General features: G+C 41.4%; 2 protein-coding genes across 7 annotated transcripts in view; both read right to left on the bottom strand.

The window, feature by feature from the left end:
- Window positions 1-1855: 1855 nt before the first annotated feature.
- Window positions 1856-22021, bottom strand: part of VWA5A (von Willebrand factor A domain containing 5A) — a 51369-nt gene continuing 31203 nt past the window's right edge. For 5 of the 6 annotated variants that reach the window (XM_027580697.1, XM_027580696.1, XM_027580699.2 and 2 more), the window contains 3 exons: window positions 21195-21325; window positions 17773-17899; window positions 15990-17222 (listed from right to left, as the gene is read on the bottom strand). In XM_027580697.1, coding sequence (XP_027436498.1) covers window positions 17143-17222; window positions 17773-17899; window positions 21195-21325 — 338 coding nt within the window. In that variant the 3' untranslated portion in view covers window positions 15990-17142. Of the gene's footprint in view, window positions 2804-15989; window positions 17223-17772; window positions 17900-21194; window positions 21326-22021 lie in introns of those variants that run through there. The other variant, XM_027580700.2, reaches the window with a different exon arrangement.
- Window positions 5601-6536, bottom strand: LOC113915025 (olfactory receptor 149). The gene has a single exon (XM_027580701.1). The coding sequence runs from the start codon at window positions 6534-6536 to the stop codon at window positions 5601-5603; it is 936 nt and encodes a 311-aa protein (XP_027436502.1).

The raw sequence follows: 22021 nt of genomic DNA, 5'->3' as shown, positions 1-22021 counted from the left end.
TAGTCATTTCTGTTTTAATTTTACTAGTCTATTTTATATTTTTCATTAAATATTTATTATATTTTTTCATATTTTTAAACAAATTCTAGTTAGTTTACATACAGTGCAATATTGGTTTCAGGAGTAGAATTCAGTGATTCATCACTTACATACAATACCCAGTGCTCATCATAATAAGTGTCCTCCTTAAAACCCATCAACCCTCAATTTGTTCTTTTTTTTTTTTAAATGAACAATTACCTTTATTGGAGCAGATTAGCCATTCTTTTGGCACTTGGCATGCAGCTATTGATCTGGCAAACACATTTTTTTATTATTATGTTATGTTAATCACCATACATTACATCATTAGTTTTTGATGTAGTGTTCCATGATTCATTGTTTGTGCATAACACCCAGTGCTCCACGCAGAACGTGCCCTCCTTAATACCCATCACCAGGCTAACCCATCCCCCACCCCCCTCCCCTCTAGAACCCTCAGTTTGTTTTTATCATTGAGTCTCTTATGTTTGTTTCCCTCTCTCTTTTTATTATATTTTACTTTAATCATGTATATATCTGCCTCCCATGTTTATCTATAAGCTTCTTAAGAATATGACTTTACATCAGAGGGGGAGACGAATCATGAGAGATGATGGACTCTGAAAAACAAACTGAGGGTTCTAGAGGGGAGGGGGGTGGGGGATGGGTTAGCCTGGTGATGGGTATTAAGGAGGGCACGTTCTGCGTGGAGCACTGGGTGTTATGCACAAACAATGAATCATGGAACACTACATCAAAAACTAATGATGTAATATACGGTGATTAACATAACAATAAAAAAATTTTTAAAAAGGAATATGACTTTACAGATATTTGTAACTTCAGTGTTTAGCATAGTAATTACTCAATACATATGTGTTTGTTAAAATAACAGGACAACAAATAAATAATGTAAAGAGGTACCTTTGAGGACTATAGAAGGGCAGTTTAGCTAGAAAGGAGAGTGTGTGTGAGAGAGAGAGATGTGTTGCTGGGTGAACGTATGGCTTTGAGGAGATTAAAGAGGTAGGTTGGATCTGATTGTAAATTCTACAGATCCTTTACTAAGTTACTAAGATATTGTAATTCAACCTATAAGCAACAAACAATTGTTGGAGATCCTAAAGAAGCAGAGTAGTATTGTGTGGTTTGCATTTTGGAAAGATATTAGTTTAGAAGTGAAAGAGTGATGACCGTAACATTTCTTAGGACCTCAGTCTGTATCCTTAACCCTCTCCAGAGGTCAACTTTAGAAAGTGTCCTTAGGTCCTCTGGATTCCCCATGTCTTCTGCCTGGGAGTAGTCTCTGGCCAAGGAATTTTTTTGAGTCTTACATATATGGAGCAGGCCAGACACGTGTGATAATTCATGCTCCCAAGAACATCCACCAACCAATGGGGGGCAGGAATTGGTATAAAAAAATACCCCCAGATTCTTTTGTAACTCAGTAGGACAACTTGGAGGTTGTTATATACCGTTTTTCAGAGAATTCCTGGGGCACAATTGAGCCCCAGTTCCTCACAGTGGTAACGCATTCATTGACACTTGTTTAATTGATGATTCTTTCCCTGTGTCACTTTCCCTCTATTTTATCATGTTTTCTGGGATAATCTTCCAAAAAAAATCATTTATCCTCAAACCTTTGTCTCAGAGTCTGCTTTTGGGAAAATCCAAACTAAATAAAATTTTCATTTTCTCTTTTCCCTATAGAAGGAAATCTTAAAGAGAGGCTGGTGATGGTATCCCTGTGTCATATCTAGATATATTGAAAAGTAGAAAAAACCCACCAAAACATTTTGGCTGCTTAAAAGAAAAGGATTCTTATATTCTGGAAACTCTCATTTATTTATAAATAAAAACAACAACAAAAAATAAACATGGGTAGAGTCACACAATGGAATTTGCCCTTTGGCAGTAACGAATTAATTTCAGACATGTGCAAAGACGTAAATGTCAAAAGAGTAACATTTAAGTGAAAACAGCAAATTTCAATAGAATTAAATTAATATTAAGTTCAAAAACTTGCAATATGGCATTGAGAGACACACACATATAGGGTAAAACTTAAAAGAAAAACAAGAGAATAATAAGCACATAATTCAGGAGAGTGATGACCTCTAGAGGGGTGAGAGTATGGAACTGGGCTAGGGTCTACTGAGAACATCCAAGGCACTGACACTGCTCTCTTCCTTAAACTAGGTAGTAGCACCCAGGTGTTCATTATATCAGAGTTCCTTATACTTTACATATTTTTAATTAACATTATTTTCTAATGGTTTACTATTTAATAAAAACACTGTAAAAATATGTCCCACAGGATGATGATGTCTTTTTGATGTTGTCATTGATGATGATGTCATTTGATATTGTCACTAGGTTATGTCTCACCAATTTAGCATTCCAATAAACACAGGCACTATTGTTCTCCTTACCCCAAATGAACTAGCAAAACATAAATAATACTATTCTCTTAGCTTGGATAATTATTTTTGTAAAAGTAAAGCCAGTGTTCTTGACCCACCAAAAACTGCAAATCAAGGGATGAAAGCATTAATCTTTGACTATATATTCATTTCAATCAATTTGAGAACAAATCAGCCGGGTCCCAAGGAGGGCAAAAAATACACAGAACGGGGCTCTACTCCTCTGAACACTCCTTTGAACACCTGTCTTCACAATCCCCCCATGCCAGGTGAGAACCATCACCTCAGCACCACTGTCAAGTGTCTATGTCACAGGTGTCCACTTTTGATGCCCACATCATAGTTTCTCTTTCCAGGATCTGTAGGTAAAACAAAATATGTACATGAAATTCACAACAGGCAATTGGTTATGTAACAAATTTAGAGAGGAGCCAAAAGGAACAGTAATTGAAGACTACAATGATATGTTGCAAAAATGGTTGGGATGTACAGGGATGCCTTTAAAGTATCTAGAATCCAGGGTGCCTGGGTGGCTCAGTCAGTTAAGCATCTGCTTCGGCTCAGGTCATGATCCCAGGGTCCTGGGATTGAGCCCTGAGTAGGGCTCCCTGCTCAGCAGGGAGTCTGCCTCTCCCTCTCCATCTGCTTCTCCCCCAGCTCATGGTCTCTCTCCCACTCTCTCTCTCTCTCTCAAATCCTTAAAAAGAAAAGAATCTAGAATCCACCTGGAGTCAGGTCTCGGATGCCACTCCTAGACCATGCTTGAATCCAGTGTCTTAGGAGACATTGCTGCTGTAACCCTCTCTGCTCCAAATGGTTTCTGAAATTCTGCTGTAAAATTCTTGCTCTTCTTTGGCCTCCCTGCTCTTGAATCTTGATTCTCTGTCTTTTCTCAGCCCCTGGGGATTAAATGTTCTGCTAAGGGGTCTACCTGATTTGGGGTTTCTCAAATTGACATTTTTTTCCTCAAATTCTTCTTATATTGTCCCTTTAATTATAGAATACAGAAAAGTCTCATTCCACCATCAGATCCAGCCTGAGCCTCCAGACCCCGGGCTAGGCTCCTGCTTAAGTGGAAAGATGCTGGACACAGCCTGGAGACATGAGAGCTGCCAGCATCTCTCAGAACCCTGAGACAACAGAGAGGTCAATTGTTTCAGGAGACAGAGATAGAGTCGTTTTGTGCAAGATGCCTCCAACCTAGGAACAAAGAGCTAGCTGGAGAAAGAACCCTAAAAACAGGTGAAATTAATTTTGTTTTTCCTGCAAGAACTCATAGATAGCAATTAATTAAGAGATACCCACCCAAGGAATGATCTCTCACCGCCACCATCCCCCATACACACACACTCATGCACACGCACACAAAACAAAAAATTGAGAAGTGTGCTGTTTCTTCTTGTAAAATTATTCTTCATCTAGGGGGGTGGGGAACAAACAAACCAACAAAAACTGCTTCGATTTCAACACCTCTTCTGGGACGTCCTTTCCCAGTCCCAGAAAAATATACTCCGCATTTTCTGCCTTATTTCATACCTTGGTCACAGTATATATCATGGCAGGTTCTAATTCATTGTAAATCTGTTTATTTTCTCCAGCAGACTCTGACTTCATTCAGATAGAATCATGTCTTGTTCAGCTCTGCATTCTCCACTCCTAGCACAGAGTTATTGCTCAAATAACATCTGAATGAGTGAAAATAAAAGGGAATCGTTCTCATCTTTGACTCTACCAAATTATTTTATTTTGATGACCTTGAGCAGCTACAACCAGGAAACAGAGGAAAGGGAAAAGATCTTCAAATGGACTCAGAAAGGCTTGAGAAGGGTTTGGGATCCACTAGATTTGAAATAACTTCAGACGTATGTCTGCCTTCCCCTTTAGGCTCTTAAACTGTTTACTGAGAAACAAGGGAGAAACAGCACTGAGAGGGATTTTAGGAGCTTAAGAGAAGAGAGTGGGCCAGAGTTTGCCTCTGCCACAGGAACAGGTGTTGGCTCAACCCAGTGGCGGAAGGCTCAGACCCAGAGGCGCTAGTCTGGTCTGGCAGGTTCCTTTCGCTGCTCCCTCACTGTAAGAAGTACAGACAGGAAAAGAGAGCTGGTCTCTCTGCTTCTGCCCTTCCTCTTCCATTACCATTCTCCCTGTGGCCTTCTCTCTCTACATCACCGTGAGAAGAAACTTCTTAACAACTGTATTCCCCAAGCTGAATATTGTCCTCATTGCATTCAGTCATAAAAACAATAGTTCACTGTATTGAAATAGTGCATTTTTTCATTCTTAGCGTATTTCAGCCAATAAGTGAAGAAATGTAGGAATGGGGACCAAACTCCAACCCCTTCGGTAAACATAGACAACAAAGACACAAAACAATGATGGCGTGGACCCAGCATCGCCCCCTGGTTGTGGTGAGCAATACAAAGCCAAGTCCAAAGGGAATCACAGCACAGTCCTTCCTCTGTGGATTCGCCCATCTGTCCTTTCCACATTCTCATCCGCGTACCCCACACCCACCGCCAGAGCCTGCTCCCAGGTCTGAGCCCAGCAGATCGGGTTTGTAGCCAACAGTACACCAGTCAGTATCTCTGCTTCACTCAGAGACCCGCCTCAGCCCCCAGCCAGAAGACCTTCTCTTTGCACAACTTCTTTATGTTTTTGGAGGGTATCACTTGAAGCCTCAGGCATGCACCCCTCCCATTTTCTTTCAACAGCTCCTAGACCAATAAAAGTAGAGCTTCACCGATGCAAGCATTTGAGGAGACAATCACTGCAGGGAGAAGTGCCAGGGTGAGGGGGAAAGAAGAGGAAGAGGGGATGTAGGAGGAGGCAGCACATAAATACTGGGAAGCGGAAGGTCCAGGCTGTTCTGCCTCCTGGGAAGAGCTCCCTCCTTCCTTCATCAGCAGCCTGAGATCCTTAAGAGAGCACAAGTCCCAGAGTCAGAACACCCACCCTGGAGTCTTTATTCTGCCATTCACTCTTCATGTGTCCCTTGACAAGTCACTTTGAGCTCTTGGAATCTTAGTCTCCACACTGGAAAATGGAGATATTCATAAAAATACCTGTGCTTTCCGACTCAAAAATATTTGTGAGAACCCCATAAAATTGTCATAGAAGCTACAAAGTACCATTGAGGCCTTAGCTAGTGTTCTCTACCTACAACTGCTCGGGAAAGAAGCCCAAGTGATGCAGCACCTTCCTCAGAGATGATTTTACTTCCTTATTCCTGAGGCTATAGATCAAGGGGTTCAGCATGGGGGTAACCAGGTTATTCAGGATCTGGACAGTTGCATCCAGCCAGGGGCTTGGGGTTGGCCTGAGGTAGATGAGGACCACTGGCATGTAGAAAAGCAAGATGGCAGTGAGGTGGGCACTGCAGGTGGAGAAGGCACGGTGCCGGCCCTCTGCGGAGCGGATCTGCAGGATGGAGCAGACAATGCAACTGTAGGAGGTGAGGATGAGAAGGAAGCAACTGAGGGGCATAAGGCCCACACTGATGAACCCCACCATCTCCAGGGCTGAGGTATCAGCACAAGCCAGCTTCAGCATCACCGGGATATCGCAGAAGAAATAGTCCACCTCATTGGGGCCACAGTAGGGCAACTGGAAGGTGAGAGCAGTTAGAAAGGTGGCCTGAATGCAACCAAAAAAGGAGGTCCCCACGGCCAGGATGGCATACAATCTGTGGCTCACGATCACCGTGTAGCGCAGAGGGTAACAGATGGCGACAAAGCGGTCATAGGCCATCACTGTGTACAGGAAGCACTCCGTACAGCCCAGGAAATGGTAGAAGAAGAGCTGGGACACGCAGCCTGCGTAGGAGATGACCCGGCTGTTCCCTGAGAGGTAGAAGAGCATCTTGGGGGAACTCACAGAAGGGAAAAGTATGTCACACACTGACAGTTGGCACAGGAAGAAGTACATGGGAGTGTGGAGCTGAGTGGAGGAGACAATGGCCAGGAGGATGAGCAGGTTCCCCATAAGAGTGAAGATGTAGAAGCCCAAAAACAAGACAAAGAGCATGCTCTCCAGGTCCTCGGTGTGTGGGATGCCCAGCAGGATAAATTCAGTCACTACTGAGAGATTCCTCATAGCTGTGGGAAAGTCAGACCTCAGGAAGGAACCCAAAACACCAAAGTCTGAACACCAACATCAAATTATCAGGCTTTTTGCTGATGAGCGCTTTGGCTCTGTTTTTAACAAGCAATACCAGCTTTCTTATGAACGGCAAGATGTATATAAAAACATCAGGTGATAAGAAATGCCAATTTCCATCCTACTGTAAAATGGAGATATTCATAAAAATGTTTTGTAGAAGCTGATGGTTGTCCTCTGTGACAAGATCACAAGTTTAGAGATATATTCAAAATATTCTCATGTTGAGAAATCTTTTTACTGCTGTTCAGTTCTCTCTTTTGTATTTACTCTCTTTAGGCATATTTGTATTTTGAACTCTCATGATTTCTTTGAGTAACAAACTTCCACTATTCATTTTCCTCTAGAAAAGTCGGGGGAAAATTGTGTTAGAAGTCAGAGCACTTCATTTGAATCCTGGCTCTGCCACTTCTTGGCTAAACTAATTAAAACCATTCATACATCTATGATAGGCATGGTTTCATCAGCTACATAGTGAAAATCATAATTATTATAACAATAGTATCAACAATGAAAATATCCTGGCCTCTTAGTAAAGTTTATGACATGTCTGTGAGAGTATCTGGCAAAAGCATAAATCCTAATGAAAAGTGTTCCTTTATTTTATGTATGTTTAACTTACTCCTCTAAGTGCTTTCCCTTAAAGTGGGCATTCTGCAATTATTTGTAAATAAATGTTTGTTAAACAAATTACTGAATAGACTTCAATCATATCGTCTTCAGAGTACCTCCTTCCAGACTTATAAGATCTAATATCCCCATCTCTACTGGAAGATGTTGCTTTGACTCTTCTAGTGCTTTTAACTTTTTCTATATAGATGACAGGCAACCCTGAAATATTAAGCAAAAGAAATAGTAGCAATAGGAAAGCATCAATTTCATGTTACTGTGATGAAGAAATAGAGTGGCCCTTATAGCAGGAAGTCAAAGAACAGCTCAAACACCGCAAGAGCAGGGTATGGTACCTGGAAGACACACAGGCCTCTTCCTCCCATTTCACATTTAATAATACTACTACATAAACACAAGCATATATATACGTACGTACCATTTAATGAATATTTACTGTGTTCCAAGGACTGCGCTCAGCACTTTCCCGATATGATTCATTTGTTTTAAGTAAACCTATAAGAAGAAGCTACTACTATTATTTTCATCTACAAAACAGGAAACTGAAGCTTGGGAAAATTAAGCAAGTTGCCCCAGTTTACAAAGCTAATAGGTGACAGAGCTGAGACCCTGTTTCATTCCATTCAGAAGGCTTTGTACTCCTAATCATTAGGAAAACTGCCCTCAGCCTCTGCTTTCTAAGACAGCCTGTTCCACTGCTGGGCAATGACACTTTCTAGAAGGGTTCACATCATCATTTTATATCCAGATGGGAAGAGTCTTCTTGTCTTACTTCTTCCTGGTTATTTCCAGTCTTGACTTGATAGCGCACCTAGTTAATATCTAATTTAGTTTTAGAGATCAGACAACAGTCCTTTTCTATCCCTTTGACATGAGACCTTAAAATCAACCCCAACATAGGAGCTTTCAGGTCATAGAGTCACATTCAACATGGGGATTCCAATTATAAACTGTGGCAAGTAACACTGAAAAACATATCAAAGAGAATGACCAAGCCAAAATGAGTCACTCGTATACCACCCTACAACTGGGCAAAATTGAAGACAGCAAAGAGAAACAGACACATTCTGGGGGAGCACTGCTGCTGACAACCTGCTTCTTGTTACTATTTCTAGTCACACCTGAATAGTGTCTCCAAACCATGGAAATTTTTGTGGGCTCTAGATCACCTCTCCTTGATCAAAAAAGGTTCTCAGAGTCTGTGGTCCTTGCCTACGATCAGATATTATGTCATTCTGTAATCCTGTTCAATTTAAAAGTCTATTTCTGGAAAAAGAAGTTCCCACAAGTTCCCAGAAAAGCCCCTGTGCATGGACCTGCTTTAGAGAGCAGACGAGAAGCAGAGGCTAATAGTGAGAGACGAGCAGTAGCCTGGACACACTCACACAGTCCACCCCAGAACACAGTCACTTTTTCCAAAGTGTTGTAACAAGACCTCACCTTTACTGTCTCTGAGCAGAGCACAGAGTGCTCTAGCCAAAGGAGCTTCAATTCCCCTACTTATAAAGAACTGAGTGAGTCTCATAGGGTTTGTACAGTTAAGACTTGCACATACTCACTCTCCCTGGATTGCTTCCTTGGAAGTGTTCTCAGATTCCCTTAAGCCCTACTTGGGACACAGACATAGCTCTAAGGGAACAATTAGTTTTTCAACCTTATTTAACATCCAGCTATGAAATAATAGCAAAAAGAGCATCAGAAAGGGACTCTCTAAAACAGGAAATATCTGCTCCTTCAAGATCACTTACATGGTAGCATGAGCTCTAATTCTATCCTTTTTTTTTTGATTGCCTTATACACCTTCAAGTCTTTGCTTATGATATCATTTGTCAATTGCTTTTGAAGTTATCTATACATTCATGTGACTATATAGAGTTATCTCTAATAAACATCACTATTCAAGGCAGAAACCTATCAGTTAGTAATTATTTATTATGCATCTTTTATCATTATGTGTGCTTCAGGTCAGTACTCCTAAAGAGAAATATTTTTATACTGGACACATCCATAGCAGATGACCAGGATAGATAAAGGGGTTGGCTATAAACTTTTTCAAAATGACTGACAAAAATTATTGACTAACATTCAGTTAATCCATTGTAAGCATTTACCATGAGCTAAGTGCTATGCTAAATTTTAAATTCATGATTACATTTAAACTCCAATAGAAACCTTATAAAGTAGGTGATATTATTTGACAAAGAAACTGAAAAGTAGGGGTGGCTCAGTCCATTAAGCATCCGACTCTTGATTTTGACTCAGGTCATGATTTCGGGGTGGTGAGATTGAGCCCCACATTAGGCTTCGCATTCAGTGCGGAAACTGCTTAGGATTCTTGCCCTTTGTCCCTCCCCCCTCCCCTCTCTCTCTTTCAGATAAATAAATAAAAATTTTAAAAAGAAACTGAAAAGTAAGGGTGCCTGGGTGGCTCAGTTGTTAGGCGTCTGCCTTCGGCTCAGGTCCTGGTTCCGGGGTCCTGGGATCGAGCCCCACATTGGGCTCCCTGCTCGGCGGGAAGCCTGCATCTCCCTCTCCCACTCCCCCTGCTTGTGTTCCCTCTCTCGCTGTGTCTCTCTCTGTCAAATAAATAAATAAATAAAATCTTTTTAAAAAATTTTTAAAAAACTGTAAAGTAGATGAAATAGCTTGAGGAGTACACAGCTAGAATGACACTGAACTGAGTCTCTAATTACCAAGCCAATGCCTTTAAGCATTATGCTATGATGAATTCCAGAGATTTGAGTTTTGTACCCAAACAAAAACAGAGATATAATGTGGTCCTCAAGTGTTTGCAGGGCTGGTGGTCTTGATATGTGCCACTTCATGTGATGACTAGGGATCATGGCGGATGTGGTACAGACAGATTTATTTTCAGAGTAGAAAGAAAGGGTTTCATTATTTACAAATGTATGTAGATGAAATATGCAGGCTTATGAGATGGTTAGCTCCTTGTTACTGGAAATATCCAAGGTGTGGAGAGAATCATCTTGTAAGTATACCATTAAGAATATTCTCAATTAGGGGATGCCTGGGTGGCTTAGTCAGTTAGGCTGACTTTGGCTTAAGTCATGATCTCAGAGTCCTGGGATCAAGCCCCGCATCGGGCTCCCTGCTCGGCAGGGAGTCTACTTCTCCCTCTCCCTCTGCCGCTTCCCCCTGCTTGTGCTTATGTGCTCTCTCTCTCTCTCTGTGTGTCAAATAAATAAATAAAATCTCTTTTCAAAAAAAAAAGAATATTCTCAGTTTGAATGAGAAACTTGAATTAATGCTCTTACTAATTCTGAAAGTATTTGGTTTTATTTATACTGCAAAACTTTTCAATGAGGGGTGCCTGGGTGGCTCAGGTCATGATCCCAGCATCCTGGGATTAAGTACCTCATCAGGCTCCCTGTTCAGCCGGGAGTCTGCTTCTCCCTCTCCTTCTGCCCCTCCTCCTGTTTGTGTGCTCACTCTTTCTCTATCTCAAATAAATAAAATCTTAAAAAAAAAAAACTTTTCAATGATACCGACCTGACAAAATAAAAGTGGAACTTCTATTTAATGTTGATAATTCTACCAATCCCTAAGCAAAAGAAATTACAACATGACCATAGTGGTTACAAAAGTAACTAATATAATACCAAGACTGTTGTGAAAACATTTTTTAAAAAAGGAGAAACATAGGTCATGGAGGGAGTCCAGGTGCTACTCAGACAGGGTCTCACCAGATGAGAGTGGCCTGTTAAGATGTCTTAGTGAATAGAACACAGTTTTTTTTTTTATTTTATTTTATTTTATTTTATTTTATTTTATTTTATTTTTTTAGACCACAGTTTTAATAGCTAACATTTCTTGTGCATTTGCTGTATGACAGAATTGTGTTGAGGGCCCTACCAGTATTATCTCTCTCAGTTCTCACTAGAAATCTATTATGCAAGTAGTATTATTCTCCCCATTTCTAGTAGGAAATTTGGGCTCAAAGGGTTTAAGCAATTTAATCAAGGTAATAAAGTTGGTTAATGGTAAAGCTGTATCTCAAATTCAGGATAATATGACCCTTCCTTTTGAGTTACAAAGAAAAATGTTCATAACTAATTCTGACTTACAAATACTCATTCATAACTAATATCACCTTACTTCTGTGATTGCTTCAGTTTTCTGGGGCATGTTTATGTCCTTTTAATTAATTCTCTCAAGAACGTTGTAAGGTGACCCTTATGAGACCCATTTTACGAATGAGGACGTTGGAACTCAGAGCAACTGTGACTTTCCTAAAGCTAGACAGTAGAAGAGTGCGGGCATTCCCAGGCTTATCCCTCTTTCCACTACATCATTCATGCTTCCAAAAATGACTCCATACAGACAGCAGCTGTCCCTGCATCAGAGAATTATTAATAGACTCATTCTAGAGATTTCGAGGAGGGTTATGCATACCCTCATAGTCATTACTGTTTTTATTTGTATTAGGTGACAAGATTATGGCCTTCCACTGTGAGAGAGAGTGAGAGAGCAAAAGAGAGAAGCTTGTTCAGCTCATGTTCTGTTTTATAGGAATGAGTCCCAGAAAGTTCAGTAGATATTTCCCAAGAGAACTGTCTCACTATGGTATATTTGCAGGGAAATTCGCCTTATATTGAAATCATCCTTGTTTTAATCAGAGAAAACCACCTGCCTTGTTTAAATACTTTTCCCTCTACTCCAGGAATTTAAGTAAGTCACTGGCATATTCCAGAAGCAACTGGTTTCTCAACGAATCATTCAGCAGAACTTTCTGATTATAAATAGCAGGCATTCTTGGTCCAGTGACAGGTGCTTTATTGTTTGTTGGCAGCACAGGGGTCTGGGGGGGAATGGCTAAGCAAAAATTTCCTCTCTTACTGCAAAAACTCTGGGGAAGAATTGGACTATGAGCCAAAATGGAAAAGAGCAGGATGATGGCTAGTTAAGGGGTGATAAATTTGTTAGGCTGCTATTTTTCCCTTTCCTTTTCTTTCTTTCTTTTTCTTCTTTTTTTCCTTTTTTCTTTCTTTCTTCTAGTGGGGAAGTGCTCAATTTCTTTGATTTCTTAACAACTTAATGGTTTCTATGAAAGAGATGTAATCCACCTAATGGAGGAGTTAAAGTAATAAATGTAGGAATAAAACTCATATTTTCTACATTTTCGGTGGCAGAAAGGTGGGAATGATAGAAATATCAGGGACTTGAATCCCTGGAATGCTCTTGAATGATTTGGTATCCTCAGTCATAACCAATTCTTAAGTGATTTCTCATGTTTCTATCTGGTCCCCACTCCCATTATCAAAGCCTGTAAACTGATGGGATATGGTTCAGGCACCACAGCAGGCTAGACTACTGGAACGGCTCCTGGATCAGAGAAAGCAGACAGATACCAGCAGAGAGATCACTAATCTAGCAGTGCCTAAGATATAGCCCCGTCTGCTAAGCAAACTAGAGTATCCAATTTCCATGGCATAAGCAGACAAGTAGGTCAAGGTTCAGAAACAGTAAAACTTTTATTAAGCAACAGACATCCTAGAAGATGCAGTAGAGCATCCCTACAAATTATATATATACACATACATACAGAGAGAGAAAGAAAACCCAAAGATGAAGAGAAAATCTTGAAAGAAGCCAGAGTGGGTGAAAACACCTTACCCATTAAAGAGAAGGAAGAAGGAGTGCCTGGGTGGCTCAGTCGTTAAGCGTCTGCCTTCGGCTCAGGTCATGATCCCAGGGTCCTGGGATCGAGCCCCACATCGGGCTCCCTGCTCCGCGGGAAGCCTGCTTCTCCCTCTCCCACTCCCCCTGCTTGTGTTCCCTCTCTCGCTGTGTCTTTCTCTGTCAATTAAATAAATAAAATCTTTTAATAAATAAATAAATAAATAAATAGGAAGAAGAAGAAGAAAAGAAATAGAAGAAGAAGGAGGAGGAGGAGGAGGGGGGGAGGAGAAGGAGACGAACAGATTTCTTGTCAAAAACTATACAAGCAAGAAAGGAGTGGAGTGAAATTATTAAAATGCTTAAAGTATAGGATATACAATTCTTCCAGCAAAATTTTCCTTCCAAAGTGAAGAATGATGAACTTTCCCAAACAAAAATCAAAGGAACCCATTCCAGAACACCTGTCCTGTGAGAAAGGTTAAAAGGAATCCTTCAGGAAGAAAGAAAATGATATAGGTCAGAAATTCGGATCAACATAAAAAAGAAAGAGTGTTGGAGAGTAAATAAAGCGAAACAAATCTTTTCTCGTTCTTAACTGATTTAAAAGATAAATTTTAAAGCAGTAATAATAACAGAGCATTGGGAAATCATAATACATAGGTAAGAGAAAGGAATGTCAGCAATGCCACAATGGGTGGGTGGGAGAGAAAATTAGGAAAACTCTGTCATATAAGGTGCCTGCACTACACATAAAGTGGTTTAGTGCTATCTGAAGATGGACTTCAGGCTAGTTTCAAATGTATATTGCAAATGCTAGGGCAGCAATTAAACAAATTAAGAAATATAATTGATAGGTTAAGAGCAGAGATAAAAGGAAATCCCATAAAATGCTTAATTCAAACCAGAGAAGGCAAAATAAGATGGAGGAAAAAAGCAAATGCAACAAATAGTAAACAGTTAAACATGGTAGATATAAATCCAATTACGTTAATAATTGCTTTAAATATGAATAAGTACATCAGAGATTGTCAGAGCGGATTAATAAAAACAAAAACAAAAAAAGATCCAAGTATATGCTGTCTACAGGAAGCCTACTTTGAATATAAAGACATATGTAGGTTAAACGTAAAGGGACAGAGAAACATATGCCATGCTAATGCTAATCAAAAGAAAGCTGGAGTGACTGTACTCATTTCAGACAAAGCAGATTTCAGAAGAAGGAAAACCATCAGAGATCTAGGTATTACATAATGATAAAAGGGTGAATTCTCCAAGAAGATCTAATAATCCTAAACGTATTTACACCTAACAAGAGAACATCACAATACATGAGGCGAAAACCAATGAAGCCGAAAGGAGAATCAATGCATGGAGTTAGCTCATTGCATGAGGTTTTTCTTGGTTTTCTTCTGGTCAGTCAGATACTAGAAACACATGGCCTGTTTTTAAGGAAGCGACGGCTGAGCTGGGAGAAGAACAGCACATGCTAAATGATCCCCAGGGTGACCATGCGGGAACTGGGGAAGATGGGCACTAGGCTTTATTAGTAAGTCTGTGTGCAGCAGGGTCCCCTGCACTGGAGGTACAGGGATCAGTGTGATGGGAGAATCTGGAGGCAGTGTTATCTGCCATCTGCCTCCTGGCCAAATCTCTGCAGCCAGGAAATAGCTGCAGGGTGTGGACGACCAATGGGAGCTGAGCTGAGCTTCTCTCCTGGGCTCCTTGCCCGGAGCATTGGTTCCTGAAAGTACAGATGGTGCTTTCCATTTTCCGAAAACATGAGGCACCAGCCTTGAAAGTGGGCTTCAATAAATGTGCCAAAACATACTTGTTGATGATGAAGACCGACGCTTGTTTAAATGTGAGGAGTTTACAGTTGGCACAACATTTTATCGCGTGAGCCCGAATGGAAATACAAAATCATACTACTTTAAGACCATAGTTGGTTCTGCATTTTAAAGAAGACAAATGGAAGGTTGCTTTTGCTGCTGTTATTTTTTGTTTTGTTTTTTTGCTGTAGAAGTCCCCAAGCCCTAGCCTCGTCTGCAAGCTGAAGGTAAGAAAAAGGGAAGGGACAATAAATGCAATAAAAAATGATCCGTATAGGGCTCCCGGGTGGCTTGGATAATTGGGCGTCTGCCTTCGGCTCGGGTCATGATCCCAGATCCCTGGGATCGGACCTCGAGTCTGGCTCCCTGCTCCGTGGGGAGCCTACTTCTCCCTCTCCCTCTGCCATTCCCTCTGCTTATGCTCTCTGGCTCTCTCTCTGTGTCAAATAAATAGATATAATCATTTTAAAAAAATGATCCGTATAATCAATATAAAGGGCCATCTCTTTGTGAGCACAGGATAGTTCTACAACTTGCATGGTCTTTAAGAAACTGTCTCTTGTCATAGCATGGATAGGACCTATCCAGAGGGCAGCCATGGATACAAGCCTAAAGACTGAGCCCTCAAACTTTAATGTGCATGTGAATTACCTGGAGACCTTGTTAAAAGGCAGACTTTGTTTGATACATTAGTTCTTGGGGTTGCCTAAGACTGCATTTCTAGCAAGCTTCCTGGTGATGTCACAGCCCTATTCCACAGGTCACACTCAGCTATAAACAGACTCGGGAGAAAGTCCTGGGAAATCAGTCTCCACCATACAAGTCAGGCTAATTCCCCTAATGTTCAACAGAACTCAGGTCTAGGCCATTCTCTACCTGAGTGAACAGATACTGAGGTCCTGCTCAGAATTCTTAAGTATTCAAGATGAAAGTGATAACGGAGTTCTAGGGTAATCCCACTTTTACAGATAGGGACACTAAGCTCCCGGGGGGGTTAAATCATTTGTCCATTATCATGTAACTATTTAAGTGTACTGTCAGGATTCCTTTTTTTTTATTATTTTTATTGTTATGTTAATCACCATACATTACATCATTAGTTTTTGATGCAGTGTTCCATGATTCATTGTTTGTTCATAACACCCAGTGCTCCACGCAGAACGTGCCCTCTTTAATACCCATCACCAGGCTAACCCATCCCCCCACCCCCCTCCCCTCTAGAACCCTCAGTTTGTTTTTCAGAGTCCATCATCTCTCATGGTTCGTCTGTACTGTCAGGATTCTAACAGTGCTTTTCTGATCAGTGTCCTTTACTTGCCTCCAACAGAAGATACAGGGCAGGACACCGTGTGAACAGTGTAGGCATCGGCAAAGCTGGGAGGGACTATAAGGGATAATAAAACCAATGCAGGTTTAAAATGCACAAAAGATCAGATACAAGAAAATGCAGTGTAGATATAATCATCTTAATATTAATACAATAGTATTTGGGGGGACATCAAACAGGTCATTTCCACTAGGATAGAGTACGTAGGACAAAGCTCAGAGACAATCATGGGGAGTTCCTTTCTTCCTCATGGGCTGAGTGATCCAGGCTCAGGTCTCAGGCGAAGCTGCCTTTAAACCCACTTTTTTTCATCCCACACCGTGGCCTGTCCCCGTGTCTTTATTACAGATCAGAGCCCGCTTAGAGGCCTCATGGGTTCAGGCCAGGACTGAAGATTTCACTATCACCTTCTCACTGAGATGTTAAACAATTCAGGAGAAACATCTGTCTCCAACAATGATGATTCAATCCAGTCCCTTAGGCAGTGAGAGGGAAGGCATGCCGTATTGGCTAGCACAATCCAAACAGAATCAACCAAGAAGGCCGCCAGCAGTGCCATCTCTCACAGTGGACCCCCTGGAGTCTCTCTCTTCCTGATCTTGAGGTTATATTGATCCCAGGATTGGCTTTCAACCTCCGTTCCAATTCTCCAACCTATCTTAGAATAGAAAATTGGATAGCTCACCTGTCTGGTCCTGATAAGTATGTAAGATCAAAGGGAATAGAGAAATATAATGCACAGCATTCTCTTATTCAGGCATCCCTAACATCAGTGCTGTACCCTTGAGTGTGGCGCGCACGCCACCTGTTTCTCATGTGGTCCCTCTGGAAAACCTGGGAGGAATGTTACTGCCTAAGAACGCTTGAAATCCCTCCAAGAAAGGGAACAGGTTCTGGGACCACTGATGCTGGGCTGAGGGTACATGCTGGGGAAGGTGGATCATCCTACCCAAGGGGAACCTGGAACAGAGAGGCAAGGTGGGATGTGCGCATCCTCCACTCTGACGGCAAGAAACTGAGAGGATCAGGGTAAAATACAAAAATAATACCACAGCAGAAGAGCATAAAGCAAAGAGCAGTAGCATGGGAGAGACACTTGTTTTTCTGGACAGTTTCCTCAGAGGCCAAAGATGGCGGGGTCCACGGATGACTTGGTGAAAACAATAGCAGCTTTCACAAGCTCTTGCACGATGGAGGCTGTTACGAGGAGAAAACAAGAATGAGGGCTGAAGAACCATGGTGAGAGTAAAGACTCTTCCCCCCAGACTCACCATACACCTGCCTGATCTGCTACCCTGGCTCCTGGCTCCTGTCTTTCTTCAACACCCCTGACTTCAGTCTTTTTACTGCCCAGAGTCCCTTTCATCTTCTCCGGGCCCGGAAATACTCAACAGCAGTGAGATAATACACCCCCCAGGAGTGAGAGCTCCTGTCCAACCCTATACTCAGCATAGTGCTGAGACAGTGAGGAGAACAAACGCCACTTCACGTCCTTCTCACAATTCACAGTCCCCACCTTCCCTCCTCACTCACCTCTCCTCTCCCCCAATTTAAGACCGCACCCTCATCCTACCAAGGAGGGGATTATCCGGGAGACCAGAAAAGGTCGGAACCAGGACGGTCAGGGGAGGGGGCTTTGAGAACTGCTCCCCAGTCACCTTCTAGCAGGCCTGGAGGCTCCGCGCCAGGGAAGATGGCTAGCTTCCTAAGGAAGGAAGGAGAGCGGGTCTTAGCGTTGAACTCCTACCTGCATGGATGTGAATCCAGGTTCTGGCCTTCTTTTCCAGAAGTTCCCACTCACCCTTCATCTGCTTAGCATTGGAATGCAGCCAGACCACTGCCAGGACTGTGGCCCAGCTTGAGGAATTTGCATCCTGTACAATAGACAGAGACTTCCCTGAAGCCTCCAAGTCGGAGCTGGAAGCCCCTCAAGGGGATGCAAACAGCTCCGCTCCCTCCTCACTCACTTTGGCCCAACCTGCTCTTAAATGTCATGACCTGTGTATAATGCCAGGCCCTGAATGTCAGGGCAATAATCCCGAGTCTTAAGGTAGAAAAGTCTTAAGTTTTCAAATCCAGCATAACCATCAGGACAGTGCTCAAAGCTCCTACAACAACCCCAGCAAGGATGACGAAGCTATGAGAAGAGAAACACGTGCATAATTGCTTTGTATTTCATAATGTATTTTCATTTGAATCTTTGCCAAACAAAACAAGAGGAATTATCAATAATGACATTTTTAAGAGAGAAAACTGATTCACACGAAAGTGAAATGATTTGCCCAAAGTTAGCCTTCTAACAAATGACACAGTTGGGACTGGAGGCCCAATATTCTGATTCGAGTCCTCCTGCTCATGTCACTTAAGAGAGAGTCTCTGCCACAGAACGGAAAACGGTCTCCCGTGAGTTTTCACCTATGGTCCCAACTTTAGTTTTTAGAGTCAACAGATCAAGAGAAATTGCTCTTTTATATCACGACCTTTAAACTTTGGAAAGAGCTATCAAGTCTTCTCTGAGGAATCCTGTTTCAATCAAAATTCTCAATTCCTGGGGTGCCTGGTGGCTCAGTTGGTTAAGCATCTGCCTTCGGCCCAAGTCATGATCCCAGGGTCCTCGGACAGAGCCCCACATCGGGCTCCCTGCTCAGCCGGGAAGCCTGCTTCTCCCTCTCCCACTCCCCCTGCTTGTGTTCCTTCTCTCGCTGTCTCTGTCAAATAAATAAATAAAATCTTCAAAAAAAAATCTCAATTCCCAGGGCACCTGGGTGGCTCAGTAGATTAAGCATCTGCCTCTGGCTCAGGTCATGATCGCAGGGTTCTGGGATCGAACCCCACATCGGGCTCCCTGCTCAGCAAGGTGTCTGCTTCTCCCTCTCCCTCTGCCCCATCCCACCCCCAGCTTGAGCTAGGGCACGCAAGCATGTGTGTTCTCCCTCTCTCTCCCCACCAAATAAATAAATAAATAAATAAATAAATAAATCTTTTTAAAAATTCCCAATTCCTTTAATTTTTCTTTAAGAGGACTGTTCATGTCAAAGCAGTAAGAATCCCCATGCTTAATCTAGTCTAGAAACAAACATCAGAGTGGTTTTTAAAATATATCTCCTTAAAGAGTGTTAGGCTGAGCGAAATAAGTCAATCAGAGAAAGACATGTATCATATGACCTCACTGATATGAGGAATTCTTAATCTCAGGAAACAAACTGAGGGTTACTGGAGTGGTGGGGGGTGGGAGGGATGTGGTGGCTGGGTGATAGACATTGGGTAGGGTATGTGCTATGGTGAGCGCTGTGAATTGTGCAAGACTGTTGAATCACAGACCTGTACCTCTGAAACAAATAATACATTACATGTTAAAAATATATATATATCTCCTTAAATAGTCATATCTGGAGGTCAGTGTACTAATGAATTTCTATGACCACAGCCCAAAATATGTAACATGCACAGCTCTTCTGACAACCTGTTGCCTTCCACTGATCATGTATCACATCTACTGGTACCCCTGAAGTTGGCGGTTACCTCAAATCTCCATGTGCAACAGTTCTTAAGTCATTTTGCTTCTAATCTCTACTTATATAGTTGAGGATTTAGAACCAAAAACAGTATTTTGATTCCTATTAAGTTGTATATTTTTTTCACAAAATATTGCAAGTCTTTCATTGTTCAAGGTCTTTTGGGATCTCCATTTTCTCAATACTCCATCTCCCAGTTTTGGCAAATTTACAAACAGGAAAGCATGGGATCTGAATCTTCATTGAAAATATAAACCTCCAGAGAATTCAGAGCCAGGTGGCTCTAAGAATCTGTTTTAAGTTTCAGTGAAATGAATTTTAAATGAATGTGTTCTCAGTCCCTACACTCATCATCTAAAAAATTCAAATTCCTTACTGAAATTCAGGTACACCAGGGTTCCTGACTCCCTGGATTTATTGGCCCTTTTACCATTATCAAAGAAGGAAATGTTAATCTGACCTGTCATTGGTTTCCCAATGAAACCAAGTTAGAATGTCATGATTCTTGTATCTTCTTCCACTTGTTGATAAATTATCCTTTTAATTATTTGTTCTAGAACAGTATTTATCAACAGACATATAATGCTAAACACACATATAATCTTAAATGTCCTAGTAGCCACATGTAAAAATATAAAAATAAACAGTTACAATTATTTTACTAATATGTTGTACTTAACCTAATATATTCAAAATATCATTTTAACATGCAATCAATACAAAAATAATTATTGAGAATATTTACATTCCTTTTTTTTACATTAAGTTTTCACACAAGTGAAATCAGCATGTGTTTCACAATTATAGCACATTTTAATTCACTTAAGAATTTGGCTTCTCATTTGCATTAGCCATATTTCAAGTGCTCAAGAGCCACATGACTAGTGGATACTGTAGTGGATGATGCAGTTACAGGGTCTCTGAGGTTTATTTAACTAACCTTTCACATTTTGAAAATTCAGAATGGCACCCATCTTTCAGGTTTTTGGCATTTTGTCCTTATTTAACAATTTCTCAATTAGAAGATTTGGTTAGTTGCCTTGAGATTGTGGAATGTAATCTGTCCTTGTCAGTGTACTCAAACACATTCGAAATAACTAGGTCATCCTTATTAATACTTCCCCTAACCTGACTTCAGTAAAATTTTGCTAATTTGTGGACCACATCCTTTGTTTTGAAGAGAAGCAATGTGGGTCCTGAAGACAGTTCTAGAATTTAATCCAGCTCTGCCACAGATTGGCTGGCTAACCTCAGACACATTATTATACTTCTCTATAAACAACAATATGAATAGGATTTACCTTACTTAATTATGGTGATGAATAAATAAGTAGATGTTAAGTGCTTAGCACAGTGTCTGGCATAGAGTAATTGCTCAAAAAATATTAGATGATGGGCAGGGAATATAAAGTGAGAGAGGATGCTTGCTTTCCCTTTGTCATCCATCAACTCCCACCAACTAGGTTATTAGTTCCTTGTTCTTCCTGCTCTAACATACCAAGAAAAACCTTCAACCTCCGTTTATTAGAAATTAATTTAGCTTATGGCCTCCTCTATTCTCCTTTCTCAGATAAATAATGATTCACCCATATCTCGTTACTGACCCCAACCCCTCAAAAACATGCAGCCTCCTTTTTTCTTCTCTGACTCTTACCTTGACAGGGACTGCAGCCAGTAAGTCTTCCAAACTTTTACCTAGGATCCCAGCCAGATTTTCATCCAGATACCAGGAACCATCTGCATTCTGGAGGGAAATCAGCTGCACAAGATGATTATCTCCAAAGACTTTGGGGAAGAAAGAAAGAGAGGATGAGAAATTATGGAGCTACTGACCCCTTAGCATACCTGAGAAACACAGATCTGACTTCACAGACAGGCTATCGCAAGAGTGCAGAGTGAAGCAGATCCTACCATGACGCCTGCTTAGTCCTTCCTCTGTTTTCTCTGTGACAATGTAGGCCACCTGAGTGGAACACTAACTATAGGGGAGCTGCACTTAAAAATTTAGCAGTAAGAAGCAATGTCCACGATAGCCAAACTGTGGAAAGAGCCCAGATGTCCATCGACAGATGAATGGATAAAGAAGATGTGGTCTGTATATACAATGGAATATTATGCAGCCATCAAAAGGAATGAGATCTTGCCATTTGCAACGACGTGGATGGAACTGGAGGGTGTTATGCTGAGTGAAATAAGTCAATCAGAGAAAGACATGTATCATATGACCTCACTGATACGAGGAATTCTTAAGCTCCGGAAACAAACTGAGGGTTGCTGGAGTGGTGGGGGGGTGGGAGGGATGGGGTGGCTGGGTGATAGACATTGGGGAGGGTATGTGCTATGGTGAGCACTGTGAAGTGTGCAAGACTGTTGAATCACAGATCTGTACCTCTGAAACAAATAATACAATATATGTTAAAAAAAAAAAACAAAAGACAGCAGGAGGGGAAGAATGAAGGGGGGAATCGGAGGGGGAGACAA

Source organism: Zalophus californianus, chromosome 11, assembly GCF_009762305.2.
Source record: "Zalophus californianus isolate mZalCal1 chromosome 11, mZalCal1.pri.v2, whole genome shotgun sequence".
In the NCBI taxonomy this organism is placed as follows: Eukaryota; Metazoa; Chordata; class Mammalia; order Carnivora; family Otariidae; genus Zalophus; species Zalophus californianus.
This window is presented reverse-complemented; position numbering and strand designations above follow the sequence as displayed.

What these genes read in the sequence shown, in the direction of transcription:
- LOC113915025 (XM_027580701.1), bottom strand. Translation starts at nt 6,536, where the DNA reads ATGAGGAATCTCTCAGTAGTGACTGAATTTATCCTGCTGGGCATCCCA.